Source organism: Drosophila serrata, unplaced genomic scaffold, assembly GCF_035046125.1.
Source record: "Drosophila serrata isolate PLE 108 unplaced genomic scaffold, ASM3504612v1 contig_273, whole genome shotgun sequence".
In the NCBI taxonomy this organism is placed as follows: Eukaryota; Metazoa; Arthropoda; class Insecta; order Diptera; family Drosophilidae; genus Drosophila; species Drosophila serrata.
Genome location: NW_028257171.1, coordinates 1360675 through 1381851, shown reverse-complemented (window position 1 = coordinate 1381851; position 21177 = coordinate 1360675). Strand labels below are relative to the sequence as shown.

The 21177-nt window shown below is 45.1% G+C and overlaps 9 protein-coding genes across 10 annotated transcripts; 1 reads left to right on the top strand and 8 right to left on the bottom strand.

The window, feature by feature from the left end:
- Positions 1 to 1588: 1588 nt before the first annotated feature.
- LOC110183644 (uncharacterized) lies at positions 1589 to 4541 on the bottom strand. The gene is made up of 4 exons (XM_020951966.2): positions 4320 to 4541; positions 4121 to 4248; positions 3972 to 4052; positions 1589 to 3915 (listed from the first exon to the last, which is right to left on the bottom strand). The coding sequence occupies exons 3-4, from the start codon at positions 4007 to 4009 to the stop codon at positions 1773 to 1775; spliced, it is 2181 nt and encodes a 726-aa protein (XP_020807625.2). The 5' UTR covers positions 4010 to 4052; positions 4121 to 4248; positions 4320 to 4541; the 3' UTR covers positions 1589 to 1772.
- Positions 4542 to 4633: 92 nt separating this feature from the next.
- Positions 4634 to 6650, bottom strand: LOC110183675 (uncharacterized). 2 transcript variants are annotated; one of them, XM_086834717.1, is made up of 4 exons: positions 6532 to 6584; positions 5941 to 6235; positions 5389 to 5814; positions 4634 to 5336 (listed from the first exon to the last, which is right to left on the bottom strand). In XM_086834717.1, the coding sequence occupies exons 3-4, from the start codon at positions 5812 to 5814 to the stop codon at positions 4872 to 4874; spliced, it is 891 nt and encodes a 296-aa protein (XP_086690843.1). In that variant the 5' UTR covers positions 5941 to 6235; positions 6532 to 6584; the 3' UTR covers positions 4634 to 4871. The 2 variants fall into 2 exon arrangements, with proteins under 2 accessions (XP_086690843.1, XP_020807670.2); XM_020952011.2 differs by lacking the exon at positions 5941 to 6235 and having other exon boundaries at positions 6532 to 6650.
- A 190-nt stretch (positions 6651 to 6840) lies between these two features.
- Positions 6841 to 9303, bottom strand: ebd1 (earthbound 1). The gene is made up of 2 exons (XM_020951956.2): positions 8747 to 9303; positions 6841 to 8681 (listed from the first exon to the last, which is right to left on the bottom strand). Exons 1-2 carry the CDS (start codon positions 8846 to 8848, stop codon positions 6999 to 7001), a joined length of 1785 nt encoding a protein of 594 aa, XP_020807615.2. The 5' UTR covers positions 8849 to 9303; the 3' UTR covers positions 6841 to 6998.
- Positions 9304 to 10380: 1077 nt separating this feature from the next.
- LOC110183646 (retinoid-inducible serine carboxypeptidase) lies at positions 10381 to 12620 on the bottom strand. Its single transcript, XM_020951968.2, has 4 exons — positions 12317 to 12620; positions 11105 to 11896; positions 10861 to 11046; positions 10381 to 10742 (listed from the first exon to the last, which is right to left on the bottom strand). Exons 1-4 carry the CDS (start codon positions 12480 to 12482, stop codon positions 10447 to 10449), a joined length of 1440 nt encoding a protein of 479 aa, XP_020807627.2. The 5' UTR covers positions 12483 to 12620; the 3' UTR covers positions 10381 to 10446.
- Positions 12621 to 13088: 468 nt separating this feature from the next.
- Positions 13089 to 14710, bottom strand: LOC110183676 (retinoid-inducible serine carboxypeptidase-like). The gene is made up of 4 exons (XM_020952014.2): positions 14609 to 14710; positions 13725 to 14510; positions 13483 to 13668; positions 13089 to 13424 (listed from the first exon to the last, which is right to left on the bottom strand). Exons 1-4 carry the CDS (start codon positions 14658 to 14660, stop codon positions 13129 to 13131), a joined length of 1320 nt encoding a protein of 439 aa, XP_020807673.2. The 5' UTR covers positions 14661 to 14710; the 3' UTR covers positions 13089 to 13128.
- Positions 14662 to 16408, bottom strand: LOC110183677 (retinoid-inducible serine carboxypeptidase-like). Its single transcript, XM_086834716.1, has 4 exons — positions 16244 to 16408; positions 15407 to 16186; positions 15213 to 15350; positions 14662 to 15162 (listed from the first exon to the last, which is right to left on the bottom strand). Exons 1-4 carry the CDS (start codon positions 16293 to 16295, stop codon positions 14867 to 14869), a joined length of 1266 nt encoding a protein of 421 aa, XP_086690842.1. The 5' UTR covers positions 16296 to 16408; the 3' UTR covers positions 14662 to 14866.
- Positions 16400 to 18352, bottom strand: LOC110183678 (retinoid-inducible serine carboxypeptidase-like). Its single transcript, XM_086834715.1, has 5 exons — positions 18256 to 18352; positions 18092 to 18200; positions 17229 to 18008; positions 17038 to 17175; positions 16400 to 16987 (listed from the first exon to the last, which is right to left on the bottom strand). Exons 2-5 carry the CDS (start codon positions 18141 to 18143, stop codon positions 16692 to 16694), a joined length of 1266 nt encoding a protein of 421 aa, XP_086690841.1. The 5' UTR covers positions 18144 to 18200; positions 18256 to 18352; the 3' UTR covers positions 16400 to 16691.
- A 290-nt stretch (positions 18353 to 18642) lies between these two features.
- Positions 18643 to 20162, top strand: RabX6 (RAS oncogene family member RabX6). The gene is made up of 2 exons (XM_020951965.2): positions 18643 to 18980; positions 19102 to 20162. Exons 1-2 carry the CDS (start codon positions 18801 to 18803, stop codon positions 19558 to 19560), a joined length of 639 nt encoding a protein of 212 aa, XP_020807624.2. The 5' UTR covers positions 18643 to 18800; the 3' UTR covers positions 19561 to 20162.
- On the bottom strand, positions 19625 to 21096 carry Vti1a (Vesicle transport through interaction with t-SNAREs 1a). Its single transcript, XM_020951964.2, has 2 exons — positions 20852 to 21096; positions 19625 to 20791 (listed from the first exon to the last, which is right to left on the bottom strand). Exons 1-2 carry the CDS (start codon positions 20943 to 20945, stop codon positions 20196 to 20198), a joined length of 690 nt encoding a protein of 229 aa, XP_020807623.1. The 5' UTR covers positions 20946 to 21096; the 3' UTR covers positions 19625 to 20195.
- Between the last annotated feature and the right edge of the window lie 81 nt (positions 21097 to 21177).

Below are 21177 nucleotides of genomic sequence, written 5' to 3'. Positions count from 1 at the left end.
CAAACATTATAATACCAGATGCACAGTGCTTAAGAATCCTTTGCTTGGTATTGGCGCCTTTTAGGAGGGTTTATTATACATTTCAGGAAATATAAATTTAAATATAACATAATCTTGGCTGTGACATAAGCCCCAGTGGTCCTGTGACTAACTGAGTCATCGAACCACACAGCCGGAAGTTCAGGGAATCGATTTCCCGGCTGGAGTTGGGCTTCATTTTTTTTTTTTTTTTTTTTTGTGTAACTACTATAGTTGTTTTATTTAAAAAAAAAAAAAACAGAAATCTATCATAATCACATGATCAGCTTCAACAGGTAAGTCAATCTAGCCATGTCAGTATACAGCTTAGGCTTAGGTTTCATAAATTCTACATTTGAACCCATAATCCTATGGCAAACTGCAAGGATATACAAACTTCTGGCTTTTAAAATTAATTTAATTTCTTGTTTGTTGATAAACTCTTACATTTTTTTTTTTTGCTTCAAAGCTTAGCTCACTGTACTTATAGATAAATCTGATGAAGGACGGCCCAGCTGGCATCTCTGAATCGGAACCCCGGCCCAAGCTGCATCATCATTAAAGCAGCTGCATTTAATTTCAATGCCCATTTAGGACTCGGCCCCTCGAAGGGCGCTTTTCCTCCCCGAGAGAACGACTTGTGGGACTCGCTATCCTCCACCTCCTTCCTTCGGCGGCAGCTGCCTTGCATTTCTTACAGCATTTTTGCCGCGACTAGTTTGCAACTGCAACTTGCGATTGCAACTGCCCATCGCCCAGCATCCCATCGCACCCAGCCCCCAGTATCTGCAGTCTGCAGCATGCAGCATGCAGCATGCAGCATGCAGCATGCAGCATGAAGCATGCGGCATGAATCCTACATGGAACATCAGAACCCCACTCCTTCCCACAGTGGCTGTGTGTTGTATCAATTAAAGCTGCGCTTGATTTTTCACTTGCGTTGGGCGGACGACAGGTGCAAAGTGCTACAACAGCTCAGAGAACCAGCCCCACCAATCCAACGTCTTGCGGCGATTTGAATTTTTCCCTGCAGTTGTCTAGCTAAATGGCAATCATACACACAGGAGAGGCTAAAAATGTAGTACCTTGATTGATTATTTACTATAGAAAAATATTATTATTAAGTATAAAAATAAATACACAACAAGCACAAACGTCTAATATCTTTGGTTAGTGGTAATGAATTACATTTAAAATAATGTTATTCAAGCATCAGTTTGTACTGGAAATCGGACCTAATAACTCCACCGCATCTGTGAGGGATGTCGGTCTTTCAGGAGGGGAGCAGGCGCAATCTAAAGAGGTTTGAGCCCATCTTGTGAACTTAAAGGGCACAGGTGCAGCCCAGGCAACAGCTGGATAAATTATTTAGAAACCTATTTTCAGAAGATCGCTGCAATTCAGGCATAAATAAAAAAGCTTGGTTTGTTCTGGTAAAGCAAGGGGTTAATAGGAACTTTTGGAAAATAAGTTCTGATAATTCTTTTGGCAGATGTAGCATAAAGAGTTCAATGAAATAAAACCAAGTTTAGAGGATAAAACAAATGACTTCATAAAAATCTAAACAGTATTCCTTGATTTATGTATACTTTTCCAATACACAAATTTCTTTTATTGCTAATAAATATTAATTTTGTATACAAGGTTAAAAAAAGAAATAACCAATATAAAACGTTTTTATCCAAAATAAACAATACTCTTCTTTCCCTAAATCTATAAATATTTTAGTACAATAATTGAAATGCTTCTTAAATCTATCGACGATACGGAAATGCCGCTCTCCTCTGGAGGCTGTTTCGCAGCTTGGAGACGAGATGAAAGGCCTCCTGATTGTCCTGTCCAAACGCAAACAACTCCACTTGACTGAGCATATCCATAATGCGGGCCAGATCGAATGGTGGATTCACCGTGGCTGCACTACCAGCCATGGCAGGCGCTGGAACTGGTGCCATAGGCGGAACTGGGGCATAACTTGAAGGGGGAATTGAAGCAGCGGGAGCACGTGGTGGATGCATTGAAGTACCGACTGGTGCAGCAGCCATTAGCATTGAAGGTTGGTATTGATAGCTAGGTGGATACTGGTTCATCATTGGTATAATTGGTGATTCTGCTGGTGGAGGTGCAGTGATAGGTATTACTGTAGAAAAATTCGAATATGGTGCTTGTGGTGTAGGCATAGGATTAGCTGAAGGATGTCCGCCATTGGTAATCGGAACACGACTCGCTGTGTTATTTGGTTGATGGCTGGATGTACTGGTAACCGGATACATATGGCTGCCAGGCGGATATCCGGAAGAGCTAACTGATGCAGAATTCACCGAATTATGGGTATGACTGGAGTTAATACTGAGGTTTTGCTGACAGCTGTTGGATACATTTCCTTGATAGCTGTTGCTGGAGGATGAGGTGCTGGTGACTGGCGCAAAAGGTCTCAAAGGTGGAAGTTTGTATTTAACGGTGACAACTGGTAGTGCTGGCGCAGGATTAACTTGAGGAGGTCTGGATGGCGTTGGATTTACTGGGGGAGGTCTGGCTGTGGTGGGATTCCCCTGATAGTTTGGGGTACCAGATGGATTCCCAGCGCTGCTGCCGGGTGTAATAGAATTACTGAGTTGACATGAGGAGGATGGGGCTGCAACTGAGCCTAAGGCATACTGAGGATAATACGTTTCTAGAGCGGGTCTTTTGGGCGGATGTTGTGAGCTCTGAGCCTCTGGCAGTATTCGCTTATTCGGTGTTCTTTCAGGCACCAAGGTTTCTGCGGATAGACTTTGTTGCTCATGCAACAGATCGGTGCGAACGCGTATAGCATCTGTTTGATGAGGACCAAGGTCAGTCCGTATACGTATCTGGGGAGAGTAAATATCTTGTTCTATTCTTTGATTTCCCAAAGAATCTTCGGTAACAGCTCCATCTTTCGTCCGTTCTTCGGCCTGTTCTAGATTGTAGCTTTTCTTAGGTTCATTTTCCTTGGCATTTGTACGTTTTTCAGGTTCTGTCTTCTTTTCCTCTAATTTGGACTCCAATTTACTTTGTTCGATTATGTCTTCCACAACATGTTTACCTACGAGGTTGTAGTAAGCAGTGGGTTCTGTAACTATCTGGAGTTTTTGCTGGGAATTGCCAGCAGGAACCAGAGTAGTACCTCCATTAGCAGTTACTTCTTTATCAACTTTGGTACCTTGACAGTCAGATTTCCTCGACTTTTGGCCCGCTTCTCGGCATGCTTCCCGGTTTATTTCTCGCAGAATCTTTGGATCTTGGTTCGTGGTCATGGCTTCGTTAGATGCTTCTCCAATTGACTCTACAGTTGGTTTTCTTTTTCTTTCGTACGTTTTCAGAGACCGTCGCAACGCATCCGATCCTTCCTTCACCTTCACTATCGCGTCCTGTGTGATGTTTTGATACTTCTCGTTATTCTTTTTCAGTGTTTCGACATCCAGTTTGCCCTTGGCGTGTTCCGCAAATTCCTTTAAGTTTACTTCGCCCGGATCATCGTCGATAATTACAACGGAGGATTGCGAGGCAACGGTTTCAGTGTCAAGCGAGTCTTCATCTGTACCAAGGGAAGACTTCTCATCGCCGTCACTGCAGAGGTCGACCACGGCACTTAACTCATTGTTACTGTCGCTTTCCGACGTCTGTTGCTCCACAGGTGGTATTGGTTGTAATTTTTTAGGCACCTTTGCAGCTGCTTTCCGTTGGCGTTCCACCTTTTTGTCCTTTTCATCGAGACGTGCCATCCAGGTAGCCACCGAGGACATCAGTGAATCGAATGTCGTGGCAGGCAATGTCTTTTGCAGCTCGTCCCGGCACTCATGCTCAAGATAATGACCATCTGCACCCTTTTTCACTTTCAGTCTATTTTTACCCAAGCGAAAGAGTTGCTGCAAGGCTCTAAAATGGTGAAATTGTCAGTATCTAAGTAGAAAAGTGATGTTTAACGGACTCACTCTGGATTGTTGCCAAGCTCACTGCACCTTTGCATCATTAAAAGTCTGCGGAAGATTCTTTAGAGAGCAAATACCTTTAGGCTGAAATGTAATAGAATTTACTGATAAGCGGGGAGTGGGGGAGCTCACTGACAATTACAATTACTTACAAGGCGAAACATGTGGGCATCCAACAGGCGAGGAAAGTGACACGGTGGCCACTTGTGAACTTTCCTTAACAGTTTGTGTAAATATAGCATCCAATAGCCTATAAACATGTTCCAAGCGCTCCAGAAACCTGGAAATATTAAGAAAACCAAAGGAATTTAGAAGGACTCGGCTTGGAAACATTAAGCATATTGTACTTACAGGAATTTGTGAGCTAATTTATGATCCTCTTCCGCTGCCAAACGTGAGTGCATACTCGCTGATAACACCTCAGCCGTGCACCTGATAAGCGGCGGCTGACAAAGGGACAGTCTCTGTCATTTCCACTAGTAGGATGAATTTTTAAGAAACCAAACAAATATCAAGCGTTTTAATAACAGATGTTTTCAATGCGTCACAGGGCTGCAAACGCGTTGCAAGTGTGGCAAGTGGGCAGCCCTGGAAAAGCAGAATAGTTTGGCGGGTAATTTGAATTTTGCAATAATAAATTTAAAATTGTATGGCTTGTATAGTTATTTTTCATTTGTAAGATTCAAGATATTTATTCGGACTTAATATTCATTCCTTCTTTAACATTTTATTTGACTTTGCTTTTAATAATAATAATGGCCTGAGTTGTATTTTAAAAATAAAGATTATTTCGATTATAGGCTTATACTAACTCTTCTTAAAATATTAATGGAAAATCAGCTTGATTTCTTTTGGCGATATAATATTTTAGGGAATAAACAATAGTATTAGTTTTTCCAAAAATTACAGATAATTGCCCACAGTATTCCTTGGCTCGCCGCGATTTATTCGCAGATTTCCCATGCAACCCTCGAAGAGTATATCCGCAATGGCCTTCCGCGCCAGGATACGCTGCGTGGGAGACATTTCTTCATACTGAATGGCCCAGGATTTGGCCAGCACTTCAGAGGATTCGCTAAGGCTTTGATTTCGAATGCTCACTCCACCGTTGACGGCATCTCCATGGTGCGTGGAACAGGTGGGTTCTGTACTCCCCGGAATATCTGACATATTTGCTTCCTCCTTGAGATCATCCGTAACTTCCATTCCATGCGTGGGGTTGCCCTCGTCCGCTTCGATTATCTCCACCTTCGGGCTAAGTAAGGAGGCTTCCTCCGATTGCGGGGTAGCTGGCTCAGGCAGGTAATTGGAGACTGTGCTATCCTTCATCTGCCAATCGCACACGCTGTCCGGCGGATCTGCAGTTACCTTAATGAAGTCATATGAGAGGAATGGAGAGTTGATTATTTGAAAAACTTACTTCTTTGGAACACCGGAAGCTAAATCTCTGCTTCCCACTTGCTTTCGTCGTCCGTCCCTTCCTCGTCCTGTGCTGAAACGTATCCTGGGTCAACAGAAAACCCATATAGTCGTAGAACCACAACGTTGGCTTGCACAGATCCGAATGCAGACCGAGCTCCTTCTGCTTGAGGATTCGCAACTGCTCGCGCCTGTAATTGGTCCGAAAGATGTTGATGCGTCTTCCCACCTCGGTGCGCGTGGCATTTGGCTGAATCTCTCGGAGCTTCGTCTCCAGGAGCTCGTAGGCTCGATTCCGGAGCTCCTTATTACGATAGTTGATATGGTGGGCATCCCACAGCTCCGGCATGCCCTGATAGAGCGCGAGGAACTCACGCCAGAACTGGCGCTTTCCTGCACTGAAGCGATCCGGCAGACCAGATGTCATCTGTGGAGAAATTCATTAATTAAATTAGAAAGATTTTTGTTGTTTGAATATTAATTTGGCGCTCCAAGCGGCTGTTTTTGTTTACAGCTGAGCCGGTACTGCCCACTTGCTTCAACACATTTATACCGAATGGGTAGGGCCGAAATGCTTGATGAAATCCAGCTGTTTTTGTTGTTGTTGCTGTCCTCCACCTCTGCCAACCAGCGGTTTTGTGCTCCCTCTTCAAGCGCCAATATCGAAATGAATCGTTGATGGAGATGAAGCGAGCATTGGCAGTGTGTGTGTGCGAGTGTGTCGATTGATGATTGATTAGTTGGCTCGTCGATGTGTGTGTGTGATTTGGTTCTGTTTTGCTTTTTGTTTTGCTCGCACTCTCTCACACACACAGCCATCCAAGTCAATCAATCAAATGAATGAATGTCTGAAAATGCGCATTATCTTACTCGTATTAATTGTGTAGCGTTAAATAAAATGCTTCATTTTATAAATTTTCTTGTTATTTATATTATATTGCTATTGTGCCATTTATAAACAAAGAAATTAACTCTCCTGCATTAGTGTGTGTGTGTGTGCAGAGAACAACAACATGCAGACATGCGCATTTCCTAAATTTGCCGCAATCAAGATTGCCGATTGAAAGCCGCAAAACGCTCACTATTAATAACACATTTCCTTAACATTTTCACAAATCTTGCAACCGTTTCCAAAAATACTCACGCAGCAGAGGAAAATTTCTTGCGGAAATGAAAATTGAATCGAAATGATTGAGCTCTTTCTACCGTTGTATTTGTGCTCTCTCTGGCTCTCACCCATACGACGTGTGTGTGTGCGCGAGAGAGAGGAAGGAGCGTACGAAGGCACGATACAGGTCAAATAATTAAATAACCTATTGTTTTAAAATGGTACTTTTTTTTCTAGAATTACTAGAAAAGTAATTAAGCCTTTTAATAATATTATAGTGTAAGTTCCATATAATATCTATCCAGTGGCACTTGGATTTCACGACAAGATTACTGGCGCTAGCAATTGATTTCATTGGGTTTATTTTTGGTTTGAGTACAAATTAGGGTGGCCTTAGATCTAATGATTGATTGCATCCGACCGACCGGCATCTTCAAGATGCGACAGTTCTTAAATAGCCAATGCGTGCTCTTTGGCTGTAGCTGTTCCTCTTGCGAGGCATCCTATTCTGCTCCGTCGTCCATTTCCCGCATCACCTCGTCAGCCCGTGTGATTAGCCCAATCAGCCGGTAGTTCTCCTTGTAAAGTGCAAACTCCTCCAGGAGCTTCAGGTACTTGCGGGCATCGGCACAGCTGATGACATTGCCGCGTCCTCCGCCAGACTCCCCGTTGTTGTTGTCATCGTGAGCGGATTCATGGCGGCGTTTGGTTCCCTGTCGATGGTTTGACGGCTTCCCGATTGGCGGAGGCGAACTCATCTTGCGTTGCCGCATCTGCTCGATGTACTCCATCTCGTCCTCCACATTGGCGGCCAGTACCTCAGCCAGCGACGTGACACTCGAGCGGCCATTGTTTGCATCTTCCTCGGGATCATCGGCTTCGGGGTCCATGTCTCCTTCCGGCTCTGCCTCCGGTTCTTGTTTGATGTGCACCATTGGCAGTGTTTCGAACACTTTGTCTTTTGAAGTCTGAGTCTCTGCTGCAGGTCTGGATCGCTCCACCTCCTCCTGCTGCTGCTGAATTTCTGGATGAAACTCCTCTGGATCACACGGCTCCGTTTTGATGTCCTTCTCCTGCTTGATCTCCAATTTCGGCGGCGGCACAACTGGGCCCTTGTCTTTCTCCGGCTGCTGCTTTGGCTGCGCCGAAGGAATCTGTGTGATACTCTGGGCCAGCGTGGCCAGGGGTATAATAGTCATGGTCATGGGCTGGCCAGAGCCTGCTGCCTGTGGTGGTACAATGGGCGTGGCCAGGAGCACTTTTTGAGAGGTACCAGGCGGTGTGTTGGTCTGCAGGGGCAGTCTGACCAGCGGAGGCAGCGGCTGGATAGCCCGGGAAAGATTCAGCTCAGTCAACGAAGGCTTGATATCCTGTTCCTCGTCCAGGTCATCCTCTCTTCCGCTAATATCGCCCCCGTCCACATCAACATCGTCGTCCTCGTCGTCGCTTCGATGATTACTGCTGCTCAGGGGGCTGCCCAAGCTTGGCTCCTCGTCTTCCTCCCCTTCGTGATTCGGACCGCCTTCAGGCATGCACTCCGACATGACGTCCTTGACGATGTCCTTGATCTGCACCGAATATCCCTGAGTGTAGCCAATCTTCAGCTGCTTCGTGTCGCTGTGGTGGATGCTGTAGGTGCGCCTGAACTTGTCGCACCACTCCTGGTGCGGAAAGAAGTGAGCCAGGCCCATCGAGCTCTTGAACTGCAGAGCCATCTTCTGGATGAGGCCGTCGGAGATGCTAAAATCCTTGTAGTACATCATTCGGCGGATCCAGTCATACACGGCCTTCCCCAGCATTGACACACGCACGGTCTTCGTTTCCATCGTCCTGGCATCCTGGCTGCGTCGCGTACGCTGCTCCCAGGCATTGAGTATCTCTTGGCGCTGCTGCACGATCCTCTTGATCTGATCCGGACTGCAGTTGAACAGCCGCCCCACGTGCTTGTACACCGGCAGCCGATCGTACTCCCGCAGAGCAGCCACCTTTTCGTTCAGGGCCAGCACATTCTTACGCTTGATGCGGTTGTCGAAGGCCACCTTCTCGGCCGCCGGCAAACTGGGTGCGGGTGGGGTCCCCGAAGTGGGTGGTGTTGTAGTCGTCGCCGTCGCCGCTGTCGGTGGTGGAGCAGGTGCAGAAGCAGGCGCAGGCGCAGTAGCTGGTGTGAGAACCTCCACTTCGCTGGACTGGGGACAAAAGTTGGATGGTCAGGGAAATTCCTTTTTAGGGGCGTTCAACTGTGGCCACTTACCTTCTCCCGCTTAGCCGCCGCCTTCGAGGAGTCCCTCGGCTCCCTCGGCTCCTTCCTGTCCCGCTGCTCCCTTTGCAACTTGCGTTTCTCGCGTATCCGCATTGTTTGTGCTTCTCGTGCTCGTGCTTCTCGGCCCGAGCGCAATTTACACGGCACAATTTGTGTTTGTTTTCGTGTTGTTGCTGCTGCTGCTGCTGCGCCCACTCACCCCCTCGGCCAGTTCCTCACCCGCTGGCACACGCACACACTCTCGCCGCGCCGCCCGTCTGTGTGTTTGTGTGCGTGCGTATGAGTGCGATTGCTACGATTATGCGCGTTGACTGCAAATTCAAATTATTTCGTCATTGCCAGCTTTTCTTTGGATTTTCGTTGCGTTTTGCCGTGTGCTTCGATTTAATTCCGTTCTGTTTCTGTTGTATTTCCCTTGCTCTTGCTGATTGCGATTTTCCAACGACGGTTTACAATTCTGTGGGACGAAAACGATGTGGACGAGTCGAAGGCAAAACGAAAATAGCTGTTTATCTCCTCATCGCGCTCTATGTGTCTCCCTCGCGCTCTCTCTCTCTCCCGCGAGTAGCATGCGCAGCGTGGGCAGCTAGAACGAGAGCGGTGCTGAGGCAGCTACCCGGAGAGAGGGTGGCAATTTTGCCGCTGCGTGTGTGTGTGACTGTATGTGTGAGTGCCGCTCTGAAGGTGCCACTGCGCATGCGACAACTTTACTGTTACTTTTGTGGCAGCCCCGCCATGCGATCGCCGCCAGCACAACATTTTCGCAAAATGGCTTTCATTTGTAATTTATAATTCAACGAAATTGAGAAAAGTACCTGCATCTCACAGATATTTACATTGTATGTAGATACATACATATGTACATACATATCTAAGTAAGTTGGCCAAGAACTGATGCACAAACAAACCGCTATTAATTGACACAAAAGCTCTCCGCATGAACTGGCTGTTATCAATTTGCGCCCAAACTGAAAAAAACAAGTAAATTAAACAAATATAATTTTAAGATACGAGACAAACGACTATTAAATACTCTTGAGAAGTACATTTTAAAACTTTAAATTGCGTATGCAGGTTTGTTAACCTAATAAAAACTATCACAAAACTGGTTTCCAAATTGAAAGTATCGAATTTTTGGGTGAGTTTTAAGATTTTTAAACTTGGATTTGTCGAAAAAATTGCGAATATTTTATTTATTTAACATAAAATCATTTTTTTAAAAAACATTTCAGGAAATATAAGTTTATATACAACTTATTGTTGGATGTTACTTTTTTCTTTTGTTGTATTTGTGTAACTACTATAGTTTATTTTTATTTAAAAAATCCTGGAATCCATCTATAATACATATATTATTGTTTAGTATCAACAGCTAAGTGAATTTAGCCATGTCAGTATACATATTTGTTAACGTTATAAAAACTAGCACAGTTTGGGCAAAATTTGTATATGTTTATAATTTTAAACTGAGAATGCAGATTTTTTAATTTAATCAAAGCTAGAAAAGGACCGCTTTCCGAATTGGAAGCTTTTTTGGAGTAGTTATGAAATTTTTTAGCTTTGATTTGTTGAAAATTTATCAAATAAATATTTTAAGCATATTTTAATATGCAACTTCAAGGGTATATAAACATTGGCTTTCCCAAGTTAGCTTTATTTTTTTATAAACAAAAAAAAAAATGAATTTCCATTTAACCAAAGTTGGTGAACTGACGCAGGATGTGGGACATGGCCGCCGGATTATCGGCAGGCACCATGTGTCCAGCTCGATTCACCCAGAACATGCTAAAGTTTCCGGCGGTCTTCTCGTATCCCTCCAGGACGCGATCCACGGTGATTCCCACACGGGAAGCGGCAAGATATGAAGCCTTGTCGTTCCATTCCATGTCGGCAATCCAGTTAACGGCTCCGGGAGTGGCACAGATCAGGTCCAGGCCACCGGAGAAAACGCCGACCTTGACGGTGGTGTTGTTCAGCAGCTCGCCCACTAAAGAACATTATAAATAACAGAGTATTTAAATAAAATATCAGAAAATAACACTATCTGAAATCTGAAACCAGATAAAGTTCGTAATATCTAATCAAAGATCCCCTTTTTTACTCACCAATATCCACAGCCGGCTTCATAAAATCTCCCATAAGCTTGGAAAAGGTGGTGCCGCTCTGTCCGCCCCACTTTACTCCGGTATTGATTCCCAAAGCCTCGGTGACGGGTCCCAACATCAGATCCTCCAGCAGCTGATCCCTATTCTCGTCCACGTCGAACTTCACCAGAGTACGGTACATGATCTCTGTCGAAAATAACTCAATTAACATCATCAAGTTTAGTTTTAGGATTCATGATCCTACGCTCGGGGGTCATGGCTGCCCTGGCCACCAGCTTGTAGGTATCGCCCAGCGTTGGTGTCTCCACATTATAGAAATCCACACCCTTGGATTCCCGCAGCACCACCGATTGTGTGGAGCTCCATTGGAGAGTAGCCTGTGTCCACTTTTCGCGATCCACATAGTCCTTGGTCTTCAGAGCCGAAGCCTCGATCCTGTCGTGGCCATCCTGATCCACGATTCCCAACTGCAGAAGGAACGGTGCCCAGGAGAGCACCGAGTCGATGGGTGAGGTCCAGGGATCTCCCAGTGCCACGGAAACAAAATTACTCTCGATCTCTCCTCGCTGGATGGCATAGTACAGCTCCAGGGCAAACTCGGGAGCCATCTTTCCGCCGTAGCTCTCGCAGAAGATGTGCAGCGGCACGGTCTTAAATTCCGGATGATTCGTGTAGAAACCCTTCATCAGCTCCACCAAATCCAGAGCAATCTGCTTGTTGTTGGTGGTGTAATAGGAGGAGCCATCCACATAGCTAAAGCCACTGCCCACGGGATTATCGATGAACATGACATTCATGTCCTTGACCCAAGTCCAGTCACGATAGCTTCCATCCAGCTTGAGAGGTCCCAGCTCCTCGAAGTTGCCATAACCTGTGGAGGAGGCACCTGGTCCACCTTGTAGCCAAATGGCCAGAGGACGCTCCGTGTAGCTGCTGACATTGGCGGTGGTATAGTAGAGCCAGTAGAACATATGGGCACCAGTTCTCACATCCACAAAGCCCCAATCCTGCTCACCAGAGCCATAACCCTTGCGAGCTTTAGAGTAAATAGAAAGATTATTTTAATTAATTTTTATATAAGAATTTCCGTAAGCAACATTTCCACCATCTTATTTACCAATTATAGCTTTCTACATTGTATATTGCTACCGCATAAACCAAGTTTGCAGATAAGCTTTGGTTTCCCTGGAACACTTGAGTGTAATCTAGCCGTTAAGTGTATTAAATGAAATCAAGCAGGCCACTTAGTGGCTTTTGATAAGGTTAATTGATTTTGATATTGAAGATATTAAATTAAATTTCATAAAAGTTGATAACGGCCTAAATACAATACAGATTTTAAGACCACTTCTGCCGTTTTCTGACCTGCTCCACAAGCCATTAAATCCGCTTTGGCTTGGAACACTTTCTCGCTGATTAACACCCCCTGATTGGAATATAAAACGGGCAAACTCACCGTTGACAGAGCCCAAGCTGGCGGTGATCGCCAGCAGAGCCACCACAGTAGCAGTGATAACCCGTCCAGTCATGTTGCACCAGTTCCAGTAGCTCCAAAATCTAGAAGACCCAACCGAACACTTGGCAGTTCCACTGCCATCTGATCGCTGTTCGGTCGCAGACATCGTAGGTAAGGTAGCTCAGCAACTGACACACCTAGAATTCGTAATCTCCAGGTGGTTGGGAGTGTGCGTGTATGTTTGCAGAGTATTTATGGCCCTTCAATGGACAATGACGCGGTGGCTTTGGTCAAGAAGCTTTTGACACTTGTCCGTTTTTGGCCAATCTCTCTGTCATATATTTTTAGATAGAGCCATTAAGTCACAGAGATTGCACTTCACTATCTTGAGAGAGGGGTTTTCCCGAAGCTTTTCCCGTTGTTTTTATTGATCCAAGGTTGCAGTTTATCCCAGGTGACATATCTCTTAGATACCAGATAACGTATAGGAAATCTCTTTCAATCTTGCTTAAATGATAAAAATATATATACCTAAATATCAAACTTTTAGGATTAATAATTCAGTGTCATCTTTGATATTTCGTATCAAAGTGATTGAAGGAACTTTTCTTCTTTTTTTGGAGTTTAATGTGAGACTTTTCCAATATTTATTAGATGTATAAGAATGGCTCCTTTATAAATCACTTATATTGAAATAAAATTGACATACCCAAACCTAGTTTAAAAATCTTCGAGATGATTTTGTTCAATCTTAAAAGCAACGAATTATATATTTGATTTTTATACTGATTTTTATTTATGGTAGCAAAAGTCTACCCAAAATTGGTAAATTCGCGCAGGACATGGCTCATGGCAGCTGGATTATCAGCCGGAGCCATGTGACCGCTTCGATTGATCCAGAACATGGTAAAGTTGCCTCCAGTCTTCTGATAACCCTCCAGGATGCGGTCCACAGTAATGGCATTACGCGGAGCAGCCAGGTACTCATCCCTGCGACTCCAGTCCAGCTGGGCAATCCAATTGACAGTGCCAGGAGTGGCGCAGATAAGATCCAGGCCACCAGAGAATACGCCCACCTTCAGTGGGGTCTTTTCCAGCAATTCATTTACTACAAAAAGCTTTCTTAATTATATATATTCAGAGGAAAGTAAAAAGAGATTCCTTACCAATGTGAATCACGGGCTTCATGAAGTCGGTTCTGTGGATGTCAAAGGTGGTTCCACTTTGAGAACCCCACTTCACGTTCGAGGGAATACCAAGGGTCTCGGCCACAGGACCTCTCATCAGATCCTCCAACAACTGAGTGCGATCCTCGTCGATGTCGAATTTAACCATGGTTCGGTAGAGACGTTCTAAAATTATAAATAATTATCAGTTTAAATGTTACAAGACCTTTCTTGGGATATACCTTCTGGACTTAAAGCCAGTCTCCTCTGGTAACGGCCGCCTTCAGTCTCCTTCAGTACATTGTAAAAGTCCACGCCCTTGGAGGCCTTCATCACCTCCCATTGGGTGTTGCCCCACTGATAGGTGGCCTGGATCCATCGTTCCTGCTCGACCAGCTGTGCCGTCAAGTTGGCAGCCTCCTGAATAGCCCTATAGCCCTCATGATCCACAATTCCCAGCTCCTTGAGAAGAGGTCCCCAGGCCAAGACAGAATCGATGGGCGATGTCCAGGGATCTCCCAGAGCCACCGAGGTGAGGTTGCTCTTCACCTCGCCCCGCTCCTTGGCGTAGTATAGTTCCAAAGCAAACTCCGGTGCCATCTTACCGCCATAACTCTCGCAAAAGATGTGCAGGGGAACCGCCTCGAACTCTGGATGCAGCTTATAGAAGCCCTTCATCAGCTCCACTAAATCAAGAGCAATTTCCTTATTGGTGGCCGTGTAAAAAGCAGTGTTATCCACATAACTATAGCCACTGCCCACGGGATTATCGATAAACAGGACATTCATATCCTTCACCCAGGTCCAGTTTCGCCAATCGCCATATAGATCGACGGGTCCCAACTCCTCAAAGTTTCCGTATCCAGTGGACGAAGCCCCAGGACCTCCTTGAAGCCAAATGGCCAGAGGCCTATCCGTGTAGTCCGAGACATTGGCGGTGGTGTAGTAAAGCCAGTAGAACATGTGAGCGCCTGGACGCACATCCACATAGCCCCAGTCCTGTTCCCCGGGTCCGTAGCCGGGCTTGCCTGGGATTTCAAATTATATTTATTTAATATATTGCCTCTTCTTTACCACGTAACCTGTCTTCCCCTCAGAGAGATAGCACTTGATTTATGATAGTTACCGTGGGCCAAGGCGGCAAGGCTCGCTAGGAATGTTACCAGCAAAAGCGACATCTTCAACTGCAGACTATGGACTGGCTAGTGGCTTTATTTAAAGGCAAAAATCACAATCAGTGGTTGGTGCCTGTTCATTATTTACCAAGTTGATAGCAAGACCTATCGAACTGGTTCTTAATGGAATTAGGAAGGGAAGCAATTTAATTATTCTTATATACATTTAGTCTCAAGATACAGATAATGGTTGCGGTATATAAAAAAATCTACTCGAAAGAAGTCAACTCCCGGAGAACGTGGCTCATGGCAGCTGGATTATCCGCCGGAATGTTGAGGCCACTCCGGTTGATCCAGAATAGGGTGAAGTTTCCACCCGATTTCTGGTAGCCTTCCAAGATACCATTAACACTGATCGGGGTTCGAACCGCCTTGAAGTACTCGCCCTTCCCGCTCCAGTTAAGCTTCGATATCCAGTTAACGTTGCCGGAAGTCGGACACATAAGGTCCAGATTTCCTGTGGCTACACTCACCTTCACTGGTGTCTTGTCCAGCAGTTCGTTCACTGTGGATCGGTTAGTTAATTCTCTTGAATAAGATAATCATATGCCTTACCTATATGAACAACAGGCTTCAAGAACTCGTGCTCTAGGTAGTCGAAGGTAACTTCCTTTTCTCGTCCCCAGACAACATTTTCTGGAATGCCCAGTGCACGGAAAACAGGACCCCGCATCAAGACATCAAACAATTTATCTGGAAAAAACTTGGTAATCACATAAATCATACGACCTTCCATTAACTTTGCTCACCTTCTAGTGATTTCTCACCATCTATGAATTCCCCGCTCGTCTTCTTCAGCATGTTGTAAAGGTCGACGCCATGTGAAGCCTCAAGCACGATGTCCTCTGTGTGGCTGCCCTGGCTGAAGGCTAATCCCCAACGCTCCTGCTTGACAAACTGAGCCGTCAAGCTCGCAGATGCCATAATCTTGTCGTATTCTACTTGGTCCACAAAGCCCAGCCCTAGAAGTAGTGGTCCCCAGGCTAGAATGGAGTCGATCGGAGAGACCCAGGGACTTCCAAGCTCCACGGATGTAATATTGGACCTGAGTTCCCCACGGTCAGTGGCGTAGTAGAGCTCCAATCCAAATTCTGCAGCAGCCTTTGCGCCGTAGCTTTGGGAGAAGATGTGCAGCGGCACAGTCTCGAACTCAGGATGGAGTTTGTAGAAACCCTTCATCATCTCCACCAAGTCCAAAGCTATTTCCTTATTGGTGGTAGTGTAGAGGGTTGTGTTATCCACATAGCTAAAGCCACTGCCCACGGGGCTGTCAATAAACATGACGTTCATGTTCTTAACCCAGGTCCAGTTGCGCTCATTGCCCCCCAGATCGAGGGGACCGAGTTCAGCAAAGTTGCCATATCCTGTGGCGGAGCTGCCAGGACCTCCTTGGAGCCAAACAGCCAATGGTCTTTCCGTGTAGCTCGAAACATTGGCGGTGGTGTAATAAAGCCAATAGAACATATGAGCTCCGGGTCGCACGTCCACGTAGCCCCAATCCTGTTCGCCGGGTCCGTAGCCAGTTTTTCCTTGAATTAAGAATTTTATTTCTAGAAGATAAGTTCTATGGTTGCCTTGGCACTTACCATGACACAAAATCGCAGAGCAAGCCAAGAGAGTGACCAGAAATAGCGACATGGTCAAATGTAACCTGAAGTCTGATCAGAACCAAGCCCTACACAGCTGTATTTATAGAAAAACACTTGTTTGCAGTCCCTAACTCCCACGTGTTCTATAATTAGTTTTAATTTGTTAACCCGGTTTTTGTAGATAAGCGGCATATTGAGTTCATTTAGGGGTATATAATAGAAAAAATCATTCAATATTCAGTTATTTTAAAGATACATAAAAGGATTTTTAAACCTTATAAAAACTAACATAGGAAAGCTTTCCGAATTGAAATTAATAAATTTTTGACATAGTAATGACCGATTTAAGATTCGATCCCCTGACCCAATTTTTAAATGGCTTTCAGATTATACATCATGAATATGATTATATATAATATTATAATAAAGATTATATTACAGAATTCTACCCGAAAGAAGTCAATTCCCGGAGGACGTGGCTCATGGCAGCAGGATTATCTGCCGGAATGTTGTGGCCACTCCGGTTGATCCAAAAGAGGGTGAAGTTTCCGCCAGATTTCTGGTAGCCTTCCAAGATACCATCTACACTGATGGGGGTTCTAGCCGCCTTTAAGTACTCGCTCCTCCCGCTCCAATTGAGCTTTGTTATCCACTTAACGTTGCCGGAAGTGGAGCAGATCAGATCCAGATTGCCGGTGGCTACACTCACCTTCACTGGAGTCTTCTCCAACAGTTCGTTCACTGTGGACCAGTTAGGTTATTCTCTTTTATAAGATAATCATATGCCTTACCTATATGAATAACAGGCTTCATGAATTCGGGCTCTAGTTTGACGAAGGTAGCATCTTTTTGCCACCCCCAGATCACATTTTTTGGAATGCCCAGTGCGTGGAAAACAGGACCCCGCATCAAGACATTAAGCAATTTATCTGAAAAAGTATTAAATCATTAAATCATTCCACCTTCCATTAAATTTGTTCACCTTCTGGTGTTTCCTCATCATCTATAAAATCAGCGCTCGTCTTCGACAGCACGTTGTAAAAGTCGACGCCATGTGAAGCTCTAAACACGATGTCCTCTGTGTGGCTCCACTGGCTGAAGGCTAATACCCAACGCTCCTCCTCGATGAACTGAGCTGTCAAGTTCGCAGATGCCATAATCTCGTTGTATCCTTCTTGGTCCACAAAGCCCAGCCCTTGAAGTAGTGGTCCCCAGGCTAGAATGGAGTCGATCGGAGAAATCCAGGGACTTCCAAGCTCCACGGATGTAATATTGCTCCTAAGTTCTCCCCGGTCTGTGGCATAGTATAACTCCAAGCCAAATTCTGCAGCAGCCTTTGCGCCGTAGCTTTGGGAGAAGATGTGCAGCGGCACAGTCTCGAACTCAGGATGGAGTTTGTAGAAACCCTTCATCATCTCCACCAAGTCCAAAGCTATTTCCTTATTGGTGGTAGTGTAGAGGGTTGTGTTATCCACATAGCTAAAACCACTGCCCACGGGACTGTCAATAAACATGACGTTCATATCCTTAACCCAGGACCAGTTCCGCCTATTGCCTTTCAGATCGAGGGGCCCGAGCTCAGCAAAGTTACCGTCTCCTGTTGAAGAAGCCCCAGGACCTCCTTGGAGCCAAATGACCAGAGGTCTATCCGTGTAACTCGAAACATTGACGGTGGTGTAATAAAGCCAGTAGAATATGTGGGCGCCGGGCCGAACGTCCACGTAGCCCCAATCCTGTTCCCCAGGTCCGTAGCCAGCTTTGCCTGGAGTAGATAATTTTCTTATTAAAAATGAAGTTGTAATTAAGGCTTCCAAAGCGAGATAACTTTAGATGTATGGCACTTACCTTTAGTCAAGATGACAGAGCAGGCCAAGAGAGTGGCTAGCAAAAGCGACATATTTAACTAATAACTTAGATTGGAGCTTCACATACGCAGTTTTACTCGAAGGTAACACTATGTATAATACACAAATAAATATTAGACTGTTTAAATCCTGTAAATATTATACAAGTCAATCTAGGTTTCCGTTAATCCTCATGCACTCAGGTTTCATTGACTACTGCAGCCGCTGGGAGCAAGTGAAACAAATAACACCAAATAATCACCTTTTGTATGCTCTCGCTTATATATATTAATATTCTGTAATTCTCTCTTTAAAATTCCAAATGGATTCCCTGATAAGGTTTTCTCATTAGCTTGCAAACACGGTAAAAGTCAGACATTCCACTTAATAAGCTTGATAAGAAACCCTTTTCATTTCTGCAGATATCGAGTACGGATTTAATTAAAATTCCCATGATTCTTAACAATTTTTCTTTTTACCAACCTTTGCTATATTAAAAAGAAAACAAACTCTTTATCAGATAAAAGCTTTCATTATTCAAATTTGATAGTAGTTATCGAGCTGACTATCGATAACACTTTGGTGCGCTAGACTGGCAGCACTTCACAGGTTTTGTTTTTTTCAGAAGGAACAGCTGTTGGCGCTTTGTTGTCTGCAGGTGCAAAGTAATTGGATTAATTTTTGCCTAAAATCAAAGGTAAATCGAAGCCATGGCCACGATGCGCATACCCAAGCAGAAGGTGATCCTGTGCGGCGACTATGGTGTGGGCAAGAGCTCCCTGTTCCGGCGGTTCGCCACCAACACATTCGTCACGGACACGGACAGGAAATCCACTTTGGGATTGGATCATATCGATCGGGAATATAATATAGCAGAGAAGCAGATCAAGGTAAGACTAACTGTCGCATCTCAGGCATTGCGTTGGATCCATAACACCTTGGTTAAGAGAGTCATTCTATCCCTCCACCTTCCCAATCTTGTATACTCATATTGCTTCTCCTCCACAACAGCTCCAACTCTGGGACACTGGCGGCATGGAACGCGTGGCCTCGGTGACCTCGTCGTATTACAAATTCGCCGAAGGAGCCATTCTTGTGTTTGCCCTGGACAACGCCGCCTCGTTTCACTCGCTCTCACAGCATCTACTGGATATTGTGACTTATGCGGAGAATGCCAAGATCTTCATATGCGGCAACAAGAGTGATCTGGAAGGCAGGGAGCCGGAGGTTAGTGACGAGGAGGTAGAGGCCTTCTGCGAGCAGTGTCACTCGCTGATCAGTGCCACTTACAAGACCTCTTGTCGCAGCGGTGCCGGCGTTGAGGAGATGTTCCGGGATATCTCGAGGCAGCTCGTACACGCTAATCGCTCTAAGATGGAACTGCAGGCCCTGGAGCAGAAGAGTTTCCAGGTTGACACAGCCAGCGATGCGGTGATGAACGAAGAGGACTCATCCTCCTGCGGTTGCTAGCAGTTGGGGAACATTGAGTTCGGCTAGGAAGCCACACTCAATGATGTCCCCTTGCAGAAATGCATTTTACTGTATTTATGATTTATTTATTAACAGTTTTTGGCTATGAATATGAATATTTAATTTCGAATTTAATGCGAAACACGTCCCGGATGCGAACACGAGTCATAGATTAGGATAAGGTTACTATTATTATAATCCAGGCGCCAAGTCATGCCAAACATTAACTACATAAACTTTGTACACGTAACTTAGGGTGGATCGCATTTTGGGGAACTGAGGAAACGTATTTGGCGGAAATTTCTACGATTATATAATTATCCTTTTGAGAAATGGTATATTTTTATGGAAATTTTCTTAGGGCAAAATATAATACAAAGTTTATGGTTTTTTGTATACAATTGAGACATCCAGGTATTACTCTTTGTTCCTACAATTTCTGGTTAAAAGAATGCAGCCACCCTAGAGCGTATTTAGCTTAGTGCGTAAGTTTGAAGCTTTCTTCCACAGACTATGTAACACATAAAGGTAAAATATATGCTAAAACAATAAATAATCAACATACGACAAACTGGAATGGCTAAACTTGGCCTACAATCGAACTATCATTGGTTATTTCTTAGCTATGTGGATGACTACGAGGTGACCGAGGATCCAGAGGCAAAGGTCAGGTAGATACTGACCCCAACGGCTACCACGAAGCAGATACCAACGCCATATAGGACGACCTTTTCACGCATGGCCCTCAACATCATGTTGTTCAAGGTGCGCGAAGCTCGGCTTATCTCCGCATTGGTTTCCCTTAGGCGAGCTCTGGCTCCCTGGAGCGTCTCCCGCTGGTGGTGCAGGTCACTCAACACCTGGGCGCCCATCTGTTCCGTTTCCAGGGCTACGCGATAGCCTTCGGTTAGCCTGTTGCCCGTGCGTTCGATCTGCTCAGAGTTGTCCAGCAATCGTTGCCTCTGATCGGTGCTGATGGTCACATCATCGTAGCTATCACCCAGATCCAAGGTGGTGAATGTGTTGTGTGCTTGGGCGCGCTGTTTGTCCTTGGTCTGTTTGTACTCCGTCTGCAGGCGCTTCAACTCCGCCTGGGCCACTTGCAGTTTACCATTGAAGCTGCTGCGCTGTGCCGGATTTAGTTCGCGAACCTCCAGTCCCATCTGCTCCAGCAGCTCTTGAGCCTCCGGTAAGCTGGCATCGATCTTGCTGCACAAGTCATTACGTTCACCTACGGAAAATACAGGTGAAAATTAATCACCGCTGGCAGGAAAATCGGCTGAGTACTTACTGTTGTTGTTCTGCTGCTGCAAACGTCCAATATGGGCGGTTATTTCCGCTATTAGCGTGGCATACTGCTGCTCGTATTGATTGAGCAGCGACATTTGTGCGGTTTTAGGCCAGTTTTGTTATTAATAATTAGGTTTTTAGCAACAATTTGCTAATTTTTCTCTGTAAAACGTAAACATTGGCTTAGAGTGACCAACTGAGATTTTGGGTAATCTAGCTTACCGATTAATTATGTGCGGTCACTCTAATTTCAAGACAGCGTTGCCAGACTGCACTTTCAATAACCGTCAATTTCGATAACACCTTTTTAAATTTCTCACTGTAAAA